The 15,401-nt window shown below is 46.2% G+C and overlaps 1 protein-coding gene across 1 annotated transcript in view; it reads left to right on the top strand.

Annotated features, from left to right (window-relative positions):
- The window catches only part of LOC117040269 (rho GTPase-activating protein 20-like), a 29,672-nt gene extending 17,080 nt beyond the window's left edge, over window positions 1-12,592 (top strand). The window contains exons 8-13 of the mRNA XM_033137941.1: window positions 850-1,025; window positions 2,874-3,035; window positions 5,670-5,779; window positions 6,942-7,131; window positions 9,286-9,403; window positions 10,459-12,592. Of these exons, the coding sequence (XP_032993832.1) occupies window positions 850-1,025; window positions 2,874-3,035; window positions 5,670-5,779; window positions 6,942-7,131; window positions 9,286-9,403; window positions 10,459-12,074 (2,372 nt within the window). The 3' untranslated portion in view covers window positions 12,075-12,592. The remainder of the gene's footprint in view (window positions 1-849; window positions 1,026-2,873; window positions 3,036-5,669; window positions 5,780-6,941; window positions 7,132-9,285; window positions 9,404-10,458) is intronic.
- Window positions 12,593-15,401: the final 2,809 nt, after the last annotated feature.

Raw genomic sequence — 15,401 nt, 5'->3', positions numbered from 1 at the left:
ATCTCCTGCCCCTTTCCCCCTTTGTTTTGACTGATCGGGGTAGGCTCAGCAGTCGCGGGTGGTGCGCCGTTGCCCAGTTTTTAAAAGTCTCTGCGCATTTATGTTTCACAGGGTGCGAAAGAAGGGCTTTGCACCTTGCCTGGCAGAGAAACCGTGTGCCTTGCGCCCCTCCTAGGCAACGGCTGCCCACCCACAACTTCCAAGTCTCCCTCAATCTGTCAAAACAAAGGAGGAAGCGGAAGAAGACCGGGGAAGGCTTGGGAGTCACAGGTGGGCAGCACGCCGTTGCCCAGTTTTTAAAAAACTGTTTTAGGTTTCACAAAGTGCGAAAGAAGGGCTTTGTACCTTTATACAATATGCATGTGTGCTTGGGCCCAGGGTCTTATGCCTCACCATCCCCACTACTGACTCCCTGTTGCTACTCAGCTTCAAAAAAAGGGGGGGGGTATCCCCAGATTCATTGAAAAAAATCTGGTAACCATATCTTAGAGACCTCCCTGCCTCATTTCTAATAACTGCCCATCATTCTGCTTTATGTATTAGAAAGCAATACCTCTCAGACATTATGGGCATAAGGCATAGTGCTTTGATGGATATATTACAATCTAAACTCGTTGCGCTTAGCAGTGTATGTTGAGGGCAGAAGAGACAGAAGGAAGACAAGGAGAAAGGGCTTGCTCAGCCAGGATGGACAGCAGGGGAAGGAGAAGACATTTGGAAGTTCATGGAAGATCAGCAGTCCCACTTCTTAATTACTCCAAATTGCCTCCCTGGTACCCAGTTTGTACCTCATGAACCTTGCCTTGGAAAGCGAACACCCTGAAACCTGAGGTGCATTTGTGCTTTCAGAAAAGGTACAGAAGCACACCAAGAGGAAGAAATCTTTGATTGACTGGGCACTCCGCCGAAGCACCAGCACCCCAGCTGGCAGCCCAGCATCGCAGTCTCCGACCACCTCGAGGAAGCTTTTTGGCCTGTCCTTGGAATCAGTGTGTCTTGATGGAAACCTCCCCAAGCCAATTATGGTAAGATGGGGACCCAGGGATGTTATTTGGGTGCCTCTGCATAATAGCTTCTTTACTCTTTTGTTCACTGTGCCAGTGCATATTTAGCTGCATGGGAAGCAGGCTCTGAAGGAGGCTTGGGTCCTGTCTGCACTATACATTTAAAGCAGTATCATACCACTTCAAACAGTCATGGCTTTCCCCCAAAGCATCCTCATACCTGTAGTTTGTTAAGGGTGCTTAAAGGTGGTGGTGGTGGTTGGCACTTAGAGTTTGTTGTTGTTTGCATTTATGTCCCACCTTTTGCTGCAAAGAGCTCAAGGTGGCATACATGGCCCTCCTCTTCCTCATTTAATCCCCACATTTAGATGCTATGGCCAGTCGGCTAGGCAAATAAAGTTTGAATTGAATTGAATTAATCCCCACATCAACTGTGATGGTGGTTAGGCTGACAGAAGCAGCAACTGGTTCAAGGTCACACTGTGAGTGGGTTTCATAGCCATGTGGGGATTTGAAGCAGATCCTGGTCTAATACTACACAACACTGGTTAAACCACAGAGTCTAGGGCTTGCTGATCAGAAGGTCAGCGGTTCGAATCCCTGCAACGGGGTGAGCTCCCGTTGTTCGGTCCCAGCTCCTGCCCACCTAGCAGTTCGAAAGCACGTTAAAGTGCAAGTAGATAAATAGGGACCGCTCCGGCGGGAAGGTAAACGCCGTTTCCGTGTGCTGCTCTGGTTCACCAGAAAGCGGCTTTGTCATGCTGGCCACATGACCTGGAAGCTGTCTGCGGACAAACGCCGGCTCCCTTGGCCTATAGAGCGAGATGAGCACCGCAACCCCAGAGTCGGACACGACTGGACCTAATGGTCAGGGGTCCCTTTACCTTTTACCTTTTTATTCCCCTCACATAGTGACAATTCCCAGAGAGGTTTATTATGGTTGTTGTTAATAATAATACTAATAATAATAATAAGAAGAAGAAGAAGAAGAAGTTGCATTTTTATACTGCTTTATATTTTTAAGAAAAAAATCTCAAAGCAGTTTACAACACATTAAAACATCAAATAAAATAACCCAGGATAAACATTACTGAAGAAAATCAAACACAAAGGGAGATGCACTAGAGGACCCTTAGAACCCCTTTCATATATATGACTCTATAACTGATTATAATACAGTGGTACCTCAGTTTTCGAACGTCTCTGTTGACAAACATTTTGGTTTTCAAACGCTGCAAACCTGGAAGTAAATGCTTCAGCTTTTGAACATGCGTCACAAGTCAAACATGCCACGCGGCGTCCACTGAGTGCAAGGTCCTGAGGCCTAGCTGTTGACTACTGAGTTTTGGTTTTTGAACATTTCAGAACTCAAATGGTCTTCCGGAACGGATTACATTCGAAAATCGAAGTACCACTGTACAGTTGAACCTTGGTTTTTGAGCATCTTGGAAGCTGAACATTTCGGTTTTTGAACACCAAAAACCCAGAAGTAAATGCTTCTGTTTTTGAACACGCCTTGGAAGTCGGATGGCTTCTGCTGAGGTTTTTTCAATTTTCTCCACTGAAATTGCAGACCTCCTTTTGCACCTCAGTTTTCAAATGTTTCAGAAGTCGAACGGTCTTCCAGAATAGATTACGTTCGAAAGCCAAGTTTCCACTGTACTGAATTTTAAATTGCAACCTGCCCTGGGACCTGCTGGTGAAGGATGGGTAATTAACAACAACAACAACAACAACAACAACAACAACAACAACAGGAATATTCCCTCTCTCATGTATCAGAGCTTAACCTGATTGTCTAAAATGCAAATTATAATAATCACCCTTAGTGATCATATAACTGACATTGCTCACTTCCACACACCCCAGGATATCCTGCAACTCCTGTACCATGAGGGCCCCACCACAAGGGGCATATTCAGGCGTTCGGCTAATGCCAAGACTTGCAAGGAACTGAAAGAAAAACTCAACTCTGGAGATGATGTCCAGGTGGATGGTGAATCTGTCTTTGTGGCAGCTGGAGTTATTACAGTAAGTTGGACCATATTGGTAGTACTTTAAAGACCTTAAGTTTTGCTGTGCTGACTAACAAGGAACTGCTGCAGTGGCTTAAGGTGTATTGGGGGGAATCATAGAATCAAGAGTTGGAAAGGACCCGAATGGCCATCAAGTCCAACCCCCTGCAATTCAGGAATTTCAAGTAAAGGGAGGGGCTTTAATTCAGAATTGATGGCAAGTGGTGTCATATAACCCTCTCAGCCTATGGGCAACAGCAGTTTTGAGTCATCCCATACTAACATCCAGGCATGTCAACTAATTTAGTGAGCTGATTGTGTCAAATTCAAAGTAAAGCAAAATTTTATGGCAATGTTTGGATGTTCTTGCTTGGTTGAAACATTTGGGGAGTCTTGAGGATCTTGTAGGAAAATCCTACATATCATATGTTTCGACACATATAAAAGAGTAAAATCCCTTGTGGTACTGTATTTCTGGAGCACAATTTTACAACCATTAGTATTTAAGGACTTCTTTGCATTGTATGCATCTGTTTATGTGCTGGTTACTTTAGGAAATGTGGCCTGTATATGATATGCACATAAACAACATGAAATGCATAATAATGTGAATTATAATATAATATGTCAGGATTGTACTTATTTTTAGCAGCACAGGTATAGTAAAGGATACTGACTGTCCAGAGGAGGGCAGCCAAAATGGTCAAAGACCTGGAAACGATGCCTTATGAGGAACAGCTTAGGGAGCTGGGTATGTTTAGCCTGGAGAAGAGAAGGTTAAGGGGTGATATGATAGCCATGTTCAAATATATAAGAGGATGTCATATAGAAGAGGGAGAAAGGTTGTTTTCTGCTGCTCCAGAGAAGCAGACACAGAGCAATTGATTCAAACTACAAGAAAGAAGATTCCACCTAAACATTAGGAAGAACTTCCTGACAGTAAGAGCTGTTCGACAGTGCAATTTGCTGCCAAGGAGTGTGGTGGAGTCTCTTTCTTTGGAGGTCTTTAAGCAGAAGCTTCACAACCATCTGTCAGGAATGCTTTGATGGTGTTTCCTGCTTGGCAGGGGGTTGGACGGGATGGCCCTTGTGGTCTCTTCCAACTCTATGATTCTATAAAAAAGCTTCCTCTCCATTGAGTTCAAGGAGTGAGATGGAAATTTTAAAATTTCTGCAGCCATCAGAGCATGGAAAGGCAAGAGCAGACCTTGGCTATGGATGGATAAGGAATGGGCGGAGACACTTGCAATCCATGCCACTGGCCACTTTCAAACTTTACATTTAAGGTGTTATGATGCCACTTTAAACAGTCATGGCTTCCCCCAAAATATGTGTGGGAGCTGTAATTTGTGCTTGGAATTGTTTAAGAGGCCCCTCTTTCCCTCCCAGAGCAACAATTCTCAGTGGTTTATCAATCAGCCCCTCTTCCAAGGGAGCTCTGAGAATTGAAGCTCTGTGCGAGGAATAGGGGATCTCCTCACAACTCTCAGCACCTTAACAAACTAGGATTCTTTGAGGGAAGCCATGTGTGTTTAAAGTGGTATCATCAAGCTTTAAATGTGTGGTATGACCGTGGCCTAAGGGGCAGCAAGAGAGGGTGCAGGCCCAGGCAAGTTTTAACCTGCTAGGCCAAATGCAGCTGCCGGGTGTTTTGTCCTGCTGGGTCCTTGACCATCTCGCCCCTCTCAGTTCAGCATGTCCCAAGCAGGGAGATTTATCAAACCACGGGTGGGCTGCCACACAGGCTGCACATGGCCGCCAGTTGCATCACAAGTGTGCAGGCCTGAGATAACGGTAGAGAAGTGTGAAGGGTTAAGAACTGGCAATCTGTGCAGAAAGATTAGAGGCATTCAACATGCCATTCTTCATGGCAATTAGTAAAAAAAAACCCTGACCCCCCCTTGCTCCCATGATAGTGCAAACTGTGTTTCATGTTAATTTTGCCCAATAGTTTTTCTTGCAAACAGTGAGGTTTCTGGTATTGTGGTGTTCTGGGCTTGTAACAGGTGGATTCTGAGAAGCCCTGGAAAATGAAACCCAGTGTGGGAGAGCAGCATTGAGCAATATGCTTCTGTATGCTCAGCACTGCTCATAATGCCATCAGACCGAAGTGCACAGGATCCATTTTGTGCTCATGTCAAAAGGGGATTCCAGGCACTGCCAATCAGCTGGTTGGCAGCACCTGTGGGGATCGAATGAGCAAATACTTACAGTATCTGGGCTTTGAAGCCCATTGCAAAGCATTCCAGCAGGTCACCTGGTGTCATTGTGATGGTAGGTGGTCGACTGGTGGGTGTCCACATCTGCCTGTCACAAGGTTTCCCAAACTTGAGTCTCCAGCTGTTTTTGGACTACAATTCCCATCACCCCAGACCACTGGTCCTGCTAGCTAATAATAATGGGAGTTGTAGTAAAAAAAAAAAAAAAAACCATCTGGAGACGCAAGTTGGGAAGCCCTGGTCTATCAAATTTGGGCCATATGGGGAGGGGTAAATAGACTTTTCCCACCCCTACCTTAAACTGTGTGGTTTTTGACATGCACCCACAAAATCAGGGCTTTTGTGCTTCATTGAAAAATAAATCTCAAAATCGACTCAATTGCTCTCTGCATGACTAACCAAATCACTCTGCATGTCTGTATTTAATATAGGATTTCCTACGCAATATACCTGACAGTGTTCTATCCTCAGACATGCACGGGCTGTGGATGGAAGCCATGGATAAGGAAAGCCGAGCACATAAGATTGAAGCACTCAAAAGGTTTGCTACTGAGGCAGTCTGTCTGCTTTGATAACCCTGGGTAGCGAATATCTACTCATTCTCCCATTCCAACTGCCATGTGGGATCCTTTAGGAAAAAACAGTGCCATACGCTACATTCTAGTAAGATGCTCTTATTTTAAGGAGAATTTCAAGCATGCCCCCTTCTCAAAATGGCAAGGGGATGGAAAGATACTTGATCCATGTAGTGGGGACGGACGGACAGATGTGGATCATGGCTAATTTCTCTTAGCCAGACTTTAAGGGAAGGGCTCAGCAAGAGACCACAAGGTTTACCAGCAGAAGATCCAAGATTCAATCTGTGGATTCTCCACTTAAGAGGATCGGGGAAGGGGAGAGGGAGACGATGGGAAAAACCTCTGTCTGAATCCCTGGAGGGCCACTGCCAGCCAGTGTAGGCAATACTGGGCCACATGGCACCTTCCTGTGTTCCTAAACTCACAGAGTGGTTGTGAGGATAGAATTGCAAGGGGAGAGCCTTGCCTACCACTCTTGAGTGCAGTCGAGGAAAGGCAGATTTGGAAATGTGATCTATCAACAAGCAAGCTTCCAAGATTTCCTGGAACACAGGTTGGAAGCCACTCTTCCGGTTTATGCCAGCTGCTCTTGATGGCTTTCCATGGGCTTTATACATGAGCATAATAACAGACTCATAATTTGGGGTAGAATTAGAAATGCAGAAGCATTCAAGGCTCAAGTCCTGCTATGGATTCAGCTGAGATAAGGTATCATTTGCAGGAACCCTGCTTCTGAGTTGTGCTGCCAGCTGCCCTGGACTGGATACTTACACTTTCTCAGGGGAAATGATAAAACTTTAGTCTGACCTGCAGTTGCCAAATTCAAACCCAAGCAGCATGTCCAAAGGATTAAAAAAAAAATCCTTGTTAAAAATTCTAGTGCTGCATTCAAAATTAAAGTAGCAAAATTTCCTGCAAATGTTAAATGCTTGCTTTTCCTTTCTCAGTTGATGTGCAAATTTGAGGCACAAGTACATTTAGGGTATGTTTTGGCTGTGCAGAGTTGGAGTTAGTATGCCACGAAAAATCATCAGGTGTGGACCCTCCTCCAGGCAGCCGATTCGTCCTCTTTGCCTGTGGTCTGAGCTGGTGTGCTTCATTCTCGTTTCTCTTCTTTTTTTGCAGCTTAGTGAATCAACTCCCAGAAGCGAACCTCATTTTGCTCAGACACCTATTTGGAGTTTTACATCACATTGAGCAAAATTCGACAGAGAATCAAATGAACGCCTACAACTTGGCCCTCTGCATCGCCCCCAACATGCTGTGGCTTCCCAGCCCAACAGGTCCTGAGGAGGAAAGCAAATCCACAAAGAAGGTAACAGCCTTCTCTGCTTCTGGGTTTTTATGCACATCCCTTTCATTGGCTTTCCCCTTTGGATCAAACACTCTGAACTTTGATTAGACTATCAAAATCCTTGTTAAATTTGTAGTCCCTTTTTTCAGAGCTGGAACGCAGAGCTAGCAGTTGCATGATGCTAACCCTGGCCCAAATTGCTTTGGTCATCATGTCCATAGGATATTTGTGATATGGTATGACAGTACTGACCACAGTAGCTCATGCACTGGTTACTTCAAAACTGGATTACTGCAATGCACTCTATGTGGGGCTTCACTTTGCAGAATGCTGTAGTACAATTGCTGACAGGAGTGATATCTTGTCAGCATATAACATCTCTGCTCAGAGATGTGCACTGATTGTCGATTTGCTACAGGGCCAGGTTCAAGGTGTTACTGTATATAAAGGTGCTTAGGATCAGTTTACCTGTGAGATCACCCCATATATGCCCACTTTAACTACCGGTACTTCAATCTGCGGAACCGGCTCTGTTACAGGTGCTACATAATACTTGTTCCACATTTGTAAGAACTCAATCTTTTAATACGGTAGCACCTGCACTTCTGAACTCCCTGCCTATTGACACCAGTCAGGCGCCTTCACTGCACTCTTTTTGGTGCCTGCTAAAAACATTTTCGTTTAGGCAAGCCTACCCACATATTTAGAATGCTTATGTGTTTTTAGTCGATTGCTGGTTTGGATTTTCTGAAGCTTTTAATTGTTTTACAGTGCTAATAATCTTACTGTTTATTATTTCAGTAAACTGCTCTGAGGTGTTCGACGACCAAGCAGTATATAAATTTTATGAAATGAGTAAAACTAAGTGTGTTTGGGTGAGTGTCAAAGGGCAGAGCTGGATATAGCACAGATCTTGTCCTGCTGCATGCCCTAAGCAAGCCTCATGCCCTCAGGCACAATGTCCTTGTCCCAGTGTTGATGTATTAGATCCACTGCCAGTCTCATTCGTACATCTTATTCATATAATTTATACAGCACTTGAATATTTTTAAAAAATGAAAATCTCAGAACAGGTTACAAAAAAAGATAAATCAATAAAATTATCAATAAGAAAAAGTGGCATCAACAATTAAAAACTTTCAGGAAGTTAAAATTACAAGACCAAAAACAGATTAAAACTCACACCCACTTTCTAAATGTCTGAGTAAGCTTGTCTAAACAAGAAAGATTTTGTTGTTGTTGTTCAGTCGTTCAGTCGTGTCCGACTCTTCGTGACCCCATGGACCAGAGCACGCCAGGCATGCCTATCCTTCACTGCCTCCCGCAGTTTGGCCAAACTCATGTTAGTAGCTTCAAGAACACTGTCCAACCATCTCATCCTCTGTCGTCCCCTTCTCCTTGTGCCCTCCATCTTTCCCAACATCAGGGTCTTTTCTAGGGAGTCTTCTCTTCTCATGAGGTGGCCAAAGTACTGGAGCCTCAACTTCAGGATCTGTCAGGTGCTAACAACAGAACAGTGACGGCACCTGCCTGATGTCAATAGGCAGGGAGTTCCAAAGTGCAGGTGCTGCCACACTAAAAGATTTGAGTTCTTACCAATGCAGAATGGGTATTACATGGCACCTGTAACAGTGCCAGTTCCACCGAGCAAAGCAGTCTTGTCCTTTGTTTCCTGACTCATCCACACTTCCACTTGTACTGCCACTTTCCCCCCGGGGAAACCTGCTCCTTACCGCTGAATCAGAACAAACGTCAAAAAGCATTTCTGCAGATTGACAATTGTTCTGACTTGGCAGAAAGCAGTGGGGTTTCCAAGGGGAAGTGGCAGGACAAGCGAAAAACCACTTTCCTGTGTTTTCTAGGCACAGGACAAGCGAAAGTGTGGACAAGCCCTTAGACACCAAAATGTCTCAGTCCAGCCCTGCTGCTCCTCTGTTCACATCTAATGCAAATTTCCCCTGCACAGAGAGAAAGTTGGGTTTGTTTGCTGATTGTGTGCTTCAGCTCTTAATCACACAGTAGAATAGAGACTGGAATAATTATACGTAATAATTAACAGACAAACATCATGTTGTTGGAATTAGCCACATGAACAGCATCCAGAGCTGGTATCCTCCACTTATTAGAATCGTAGAGTAGTAGATATTACCTTGGCAACTGCTTCCTTTCATACAGGTGGCCAGGCTGGTGCAGTTCCTGATTGAAAATTCAGCTGAAATTTTTGGAGGGGACATTGCTACACTGTTCCAACAGTCAGAGAAAGAGAAGTCCAAGAGTGTGGATTACTTCCTAGGTAAGGCCATGGCTGAGATACATATCTGTTCATTTAATATCCCCCCTTTCTCAGGATGCTAATGATGGATTACATTAAGGTTACCAGACGTCCCCGTTTCCCGGGGACAGTCCCCTGACGAAATCCATCTATTTAGTAGGAAGTTGAAAAGTGCCCCCGGATTCATTGGAAAAAACCTGGTAACCTTAGATTACATCCCAGAATGGAATAGAGCCCAGAAACGGGCAGGGGAATGCAAAGTAGAAAGAATCACACAGGATTCCTTCAGTCACTCCGGCAACCTGTTCTCACAGTGGCCAATCAGGTGCCTGTGGGCAACCAGAAAATAGGACCTGAGGCACTGTGGAGGCAGAATATAGCCATTGTGGCTAGTAGCCATTGATGGTTCTCTCCTCCACGACTTTGTCAAATCCTTTTAAAAAGCCATCTAGGTTGGTGGAGAAAAGAGAGAGAAGGAGAAGGGCACCAAGCTGTGGCAGAGCTGATTTTCCCATTAATCCCCCCCTCCCCAAAAAACTTAACTTGTCCCATTGATTTCAGTGGACCTAAGGAAGGGGGATTCGTGGAGGACAAGGATATTGATGGCAACCAGCCCTTATGGCTATGCTCTGTCTCCACAGCCAGAGGCAGTAAATGCTTCTGAATACCAGTTGCTGGAAACCACAAGGTGTGGGGAGAGAGCTCTTGTGCTTGGATTCTGCTTGTGGGTTTCCCATCTGCTGGCAGCTGTGAGAACAGGATGCTGGACTGGATGGGGTCATTTGGCCTGATCCAACAGGGCTGTTTTTTGTGTTATTAGGTGCTCCCAGATGGGCTCTTAATACCGTGAACAGATCGCTGAGATATTATGAATGGGTTGTTGGCAACAGGTTTTATTTACTGAATTTTCCTCAGAATGGAGCAAATCCAAATTAAATGGGGTGAAAATAGGACTGGCATTTTGACACTTGTGTGTGGACGCTGGAAATAAAAACCACACACACACACACTTTGCATTCTTGAGGAGCACAGCAGATGCACATTTATCTTGATGTGGCTTCTTCTTCTCCCCACAGGCCAGCGCAATGATTCTTCAGATGAGATGGAATGTGCTCCCTCCTACCAAGGAAGGGCACATCAGCATTATGTGCGGGAAGCAGACCGTGAGGGCCTCTTCAGCCCATTTGATGGACTGATGCTCAACGAGGAGCAAGAGGACTGGGATTTGTTTAGCGAGATCACTGCCTGCTATCAGAGCAAAGCTGGGCATGCCAGTTCCAACAGCTGCAACCTCCTGAGAGAGCAGGGATCCTTTTGCTCCAACTGCTCAGTCTGCTCACTGGGGCCTCCGAGGAATCGGTGCTCTTCGGAGCCCAGTGTTTGCCTGAGCTCACAGCTTTCTGCTGAGGACCATGAGCCAGTGGCCCGGCAGTCCAGTTGTGATGCCACCATCATGCACAGCCACGTTGATTACGTTCGCAGGCTCCAGCAACTGCAGCTGGAGGGCCAGAAGCTCATAGATGAAGGGCTGAGCCCTGGTCTGAGCAAAGGAAAACAGAGTTTCTGGGGGGCCTGCCCAAGCGCCAGCGTGCCCAAGAAGCTTGACCCTCTGAAGTCATGCCTGTCTAACACGTCTAGCTTCTCCAGCCTTTCGTCGACCACCACATCTGCCTCCTCACTGAGCTCCTTGGACAGTGCTTTCTCATACTGCTCCGAGTCATCTGCCTTCAGCCCCACTGAAGCCTCCACCCCACCGTTCATGTTCGGGACGTCTACCAAGCACCACGCCTTGTCCCCTAAGATGGCAAAGAGATCCTTGAAGGAGTGGCACAAGCCCTTGACCTCCCCATTGCCACTGGGCCCTTGCAATGTGGGCGCTTGCTGCGGGAAGCAGGTGGAGGACCAGGAGCCCAGCTGCAGCAGCAGAGTCTCAGCGAGGGTCTTCATGCCCATAGGGAGCCCGTTTCACAAGGACAACTGGGACGAAGAGAGGAAAGGGGCAGGAGCTGCTGAGATGTTCTGCCACACTCCTGTGAAGCCAGACTCCAGAGGTCATTTCCCTAACACCGAGAGCCCTTCTCTGCCATCACCGCAAGTGCAAAGGGAGAAATCTGTGAAGCACATTGAGATCAGTCACCCCAAAGCTTTGCATCGCAGCCAAGAAAGCCTGAAGCGCACCAAGATAACCGTATTCATGGCACCTAAAACGAGCAATCCAACAGCATCTCCTGTAGGGCAAAACAAGGAGGAGACAGCCAAGAATCTGCAGAGTGTGAAAATTCATATTCCGCAGACAGTGTTCTACGGGCAAAACACCCCTTTGGTCCTCCAGTCTGTCTCGAGGAGGTACCACCATGAATCAGTGAGCCAGTCACCCCAGGTGGAGATCCCCGAAAGTGCTCCCCTCGTGGAAGTCCCAGGGCAACCAGCTGAGCAGGAAGGGTGGCACACCAAGGTCCAGCGGAGCACGTTCAGCCACAACCTCCGCATCTTCCTCCCGGCCTCCATCCGCAACACCGTCCAGGAGTACTTCAGTCAGGAAAGCTCTAAGGAATACTGCATGATGACAGCAGAAACGGTGGAGAGTGAGCTTCTGCGGAGCAGGGCAGAGTGGCTTAGAAGCCAGCCCCGCCCCAGCGCCCCACCCAAGAAGCACAGCGGCCGAATGTTTCCAGAAGAAACCATTGTCTAGGAGCAGAGCACCTGCACCTTTCACATTTTTGTGCTTTCTTTACGCATAGGGAGGATAGCCCTGTGAAAGTGCCCTCTAAAATGCTTAGCTGAGATGTGAAGATACTCATTTTCATGGGCTGGTGTCAAGTGGCTGTCAGTGTGGTCATTTGTAGCTTTTCCCTTCACCTCTTCGTGTGTTTGTTTTCCCTGCCCAGAAGAAAGGACGGGAACAGATGTCTGCTAACATGAGGCCGTTCTCCACACATACAAAGCTTCATCCTGCTGCTTTCTGCTGAAGATGCCAGTTTGCACAGAGAGCTGAGCAGACAGGAGCAGAGCCACTCAAAAGGGTTTTTGTTGTTGTTGTTTCAGCTCCATGCAAACGTCATGGCAAGCCTACAAGGACACTGAGGAGACCCTTTCAATCACATTGAAAAAAATTCACAACAACAAAAACCAAGCCTGGCTGTTTTTTGTTTTGCTTTTCATCACTTTGTTAGGTGAAACTCGAAAGAAAAACATTTCATTTCAAACCCCCCCCCCCCAATTCTTCATTTCTCAATTCTCATTGTTTGTGTGTTTAACTTGGGCATGACGCCCAAGGACGTGTGGAAATAGTTATGTGATGTGGCCAAGTATGGGACAAAGCAAGAAAGCTACTGGTCTGCTAAGTTTGGTTTGGTCAGCTGGCTGCTTTCTGCTTAGGGAAGACCTACTGAAGCTCTCAAGGTATCCCAAGCTTGGCAGGTTTTGTGTGGCTTGTCGGTCATAGTTATGCCACCCCTATTGCATCTTGCCTTGACTCTGAGTTGCTTCATGTGAACATTATTTCTTTCTTGCGATGTTCTTTTGAAAGAATGGACAAATGTCTCAGAATGGCGTTCCTTTCATCCACAGGGTTACCGTATTTTTCCGTCTGGGGGGACTCAGATTTAAGAAAATGGGGGGAGATGTATCCATGTATAAGACGCCCCCTATTTTTTGACAATAATTTTGGAAATTATTTTTGACATTAAGGGGGAAAACATAGTCTTATACACTGAAAAATATGGTAACCTCCAAATCTCCCCTTGTCATCACTGCCAACTTGAAAATTTCTTCTGCGGATTTCTTTATAAGGGAGGCTGGGGTCATTTACAACTTTCTACAATTCTGGCTACTTCACAAGGTCCTGTCTCAAGGTCCCTCCCTCCCCAGCCATATTTTGATACATCAAAGTTATTGGTCGTTGTTGTTATGATTATTTATTTGAACTTACTAGTCATTTTGCACAAATGTCTTAAAACGTCTTACAACTAATAGCAATTTTTTTTGCAGTACTAAATGTTTAAAACAGATACACAACACAAGGTAATCAGACCATGAAAATAAATCCCTCTCCCTCTCCCTCCAACATGGGTCTGACCACAAGAAAAAAAGCCCCCAAATAAGGGGGTGCCTCCCAGATAACTGGGGGGGGGAAAGGAACATCTTTGCCTGGAGGCAAAAAATATCAATGTCAGTCAGTGCCGGAGCAAGCTGATCAGGCGCCTGGAGCGACATGGATGTGCTGCGCCCGGGGGCGGAGCAAGCCATCCACAGGGGCGGAGCCAGCTGGCCACGGGGGGCACCGCAGTGCCTCCAAGGAGTCCGGCTCCTTCCACTCAGCCGTCCTACAGCTGAGGGGGAGATAACAGGCAGACTGTTTGGGGCAGCATGGAGGCTGCAGGCGCTCAAGCCACTGCGTCACTCCCAGGAATGACGTGTGGCTTTGGTACACTACAGGCCCTGCGGTGAGTGCCGCCCACCATTATGTCGCCCTCCCCTCAGTGGGGGCACCCAGGGCAGACTGCACCTACCGCACTCCCTTTGCTACGCCCTTGATGTCAGTGCCAGGTGTGTCTCCCTAGGGAGAGATTTCCATACACAGGAGACCACTACTGAAAAGGCCTGTTTTCTTGACAGCTGCCCTCTGTACAGCTGCTGGTGGGGTACACAGAGGAGGGGCTCTTATGCTGACTTCAGGATCTTGGCAGGCATGTGTGGGAGGAAGGTGTTCTTTAAAGTATCGGGGTCCTTCTGAGCCATAGAAGGCTGTATAGATCAAAACTGATTTGGTTGTATTTACACATAGTCCAGAACCCATAATCCAGCAAAGAAGGATGTTTGTATGTAGAGTAAAATGGGCAGAAGCAGCAGAGGAAGGGCAATCTGAAATGAAATTTTAACAGGTGGCAAATAGGTCTGGCAATACCTCAGGGCGTTTTTTAAAACTAGACATGCTGTACTGTGGGTAGCGCTGACCCTGGTGCAAAGAACGGCCTGCACTGATTTCAGGAGGGAAAAACAAAAGAATAGTCTGAGCCCAAACATTGCCAAGGGAAGTGCATGGATGGCTCTTCAGATCGTATAAATCTTTCGCCTTTTACTATTGAAATCATGTTATCCTCTGTGCACTGGAAAATGCTGTAGGCTTAAGGGTCCTGGCTGCCTGTGCTGGCTCATCCACAGGGACAGCAGTTCTGGCCTCCAAGGAATACATCACCTGCTGGCTGAACCGCATCTTTCTGCGAAAGAGGAGAGCCATCCTTGTTTAGGGGAGAGAAAGAGTGTGTGATAGAGAGGTTTTGAAGCAAGGTTTCGTTCAAACATTATAGAAGGTTTTCCGAGTGGGACATGTAGAAAAGAAAGCTGGGCCACTTTTTAAAACAAAGTGTTTATTCGCTTTAACTGCCGGTTTAAGAAGCTTTAATTGTGCCTGTGGTCTGCTCTTCAGCATTTTTCATTGAACCTAAAAGTAAGTAGATCTCTCTTCCCCTTAAGTCAGTAGAAATCACTGTCCTTATGTTTAAACTGGAAGAAATAGATTTTTCCTGCTGATACCCGATCATTTAAAAAAAAAAAAATTTGCTGTTGTTCGTGTCCCATTTTGCTTGAGTTTGTTCTGTGAGTACAAGTTTAAGCTCTTTGTTGTCAATTTCTCTTGCACATAAAAGCTCATATTGTTTCCTTCTAGGTTTCTAAGCTATGGTTGTAAAATATTTAATAAAAGAAGCACAGCTTTATTTGTCAAAACTGCCTACTCGTTTTTGTCCACTGCTTAGTAAAAATATGCTGGTTTAGTAAAAATATGCTGACCACAGAGGAATTGTTGAGGTAGAAATAATCCTGCTCACTTCATGTTTTCGCAATTCGGAGGACTGGAGGTCTAAACAGGTGCAGGGGTAGCAACAACCTATGCTATCCCCTTGCCTCTTAGTGTCCCCCGTAGCAAATCCCACCGCCCCGCATGGGGTGGCACCCCCCCCTTTGGAACCACTGGTCTACAGGGATGGCATTCCAAAGCTATGGGGAAAAGGCCACTCAC

Source organism: Lacerta agilis, chromosome Z (assembly GCF_009819535.1).
Source record: "Lacerta agilis isolate rLacAgi1 chromosome Z, rLacAgi1.pri, whole genome shotgun sequence".
NCBI lineage: Eukaryota > Metazoa > Chordata > Lepidosauria > Squamata > Lacertidae > Lacerta > Lacerta agilis.
Note: the sequence above shows the minus strand (reverse complement) of the source record. Positions and strands in the feature narration are given on the sequence as shown.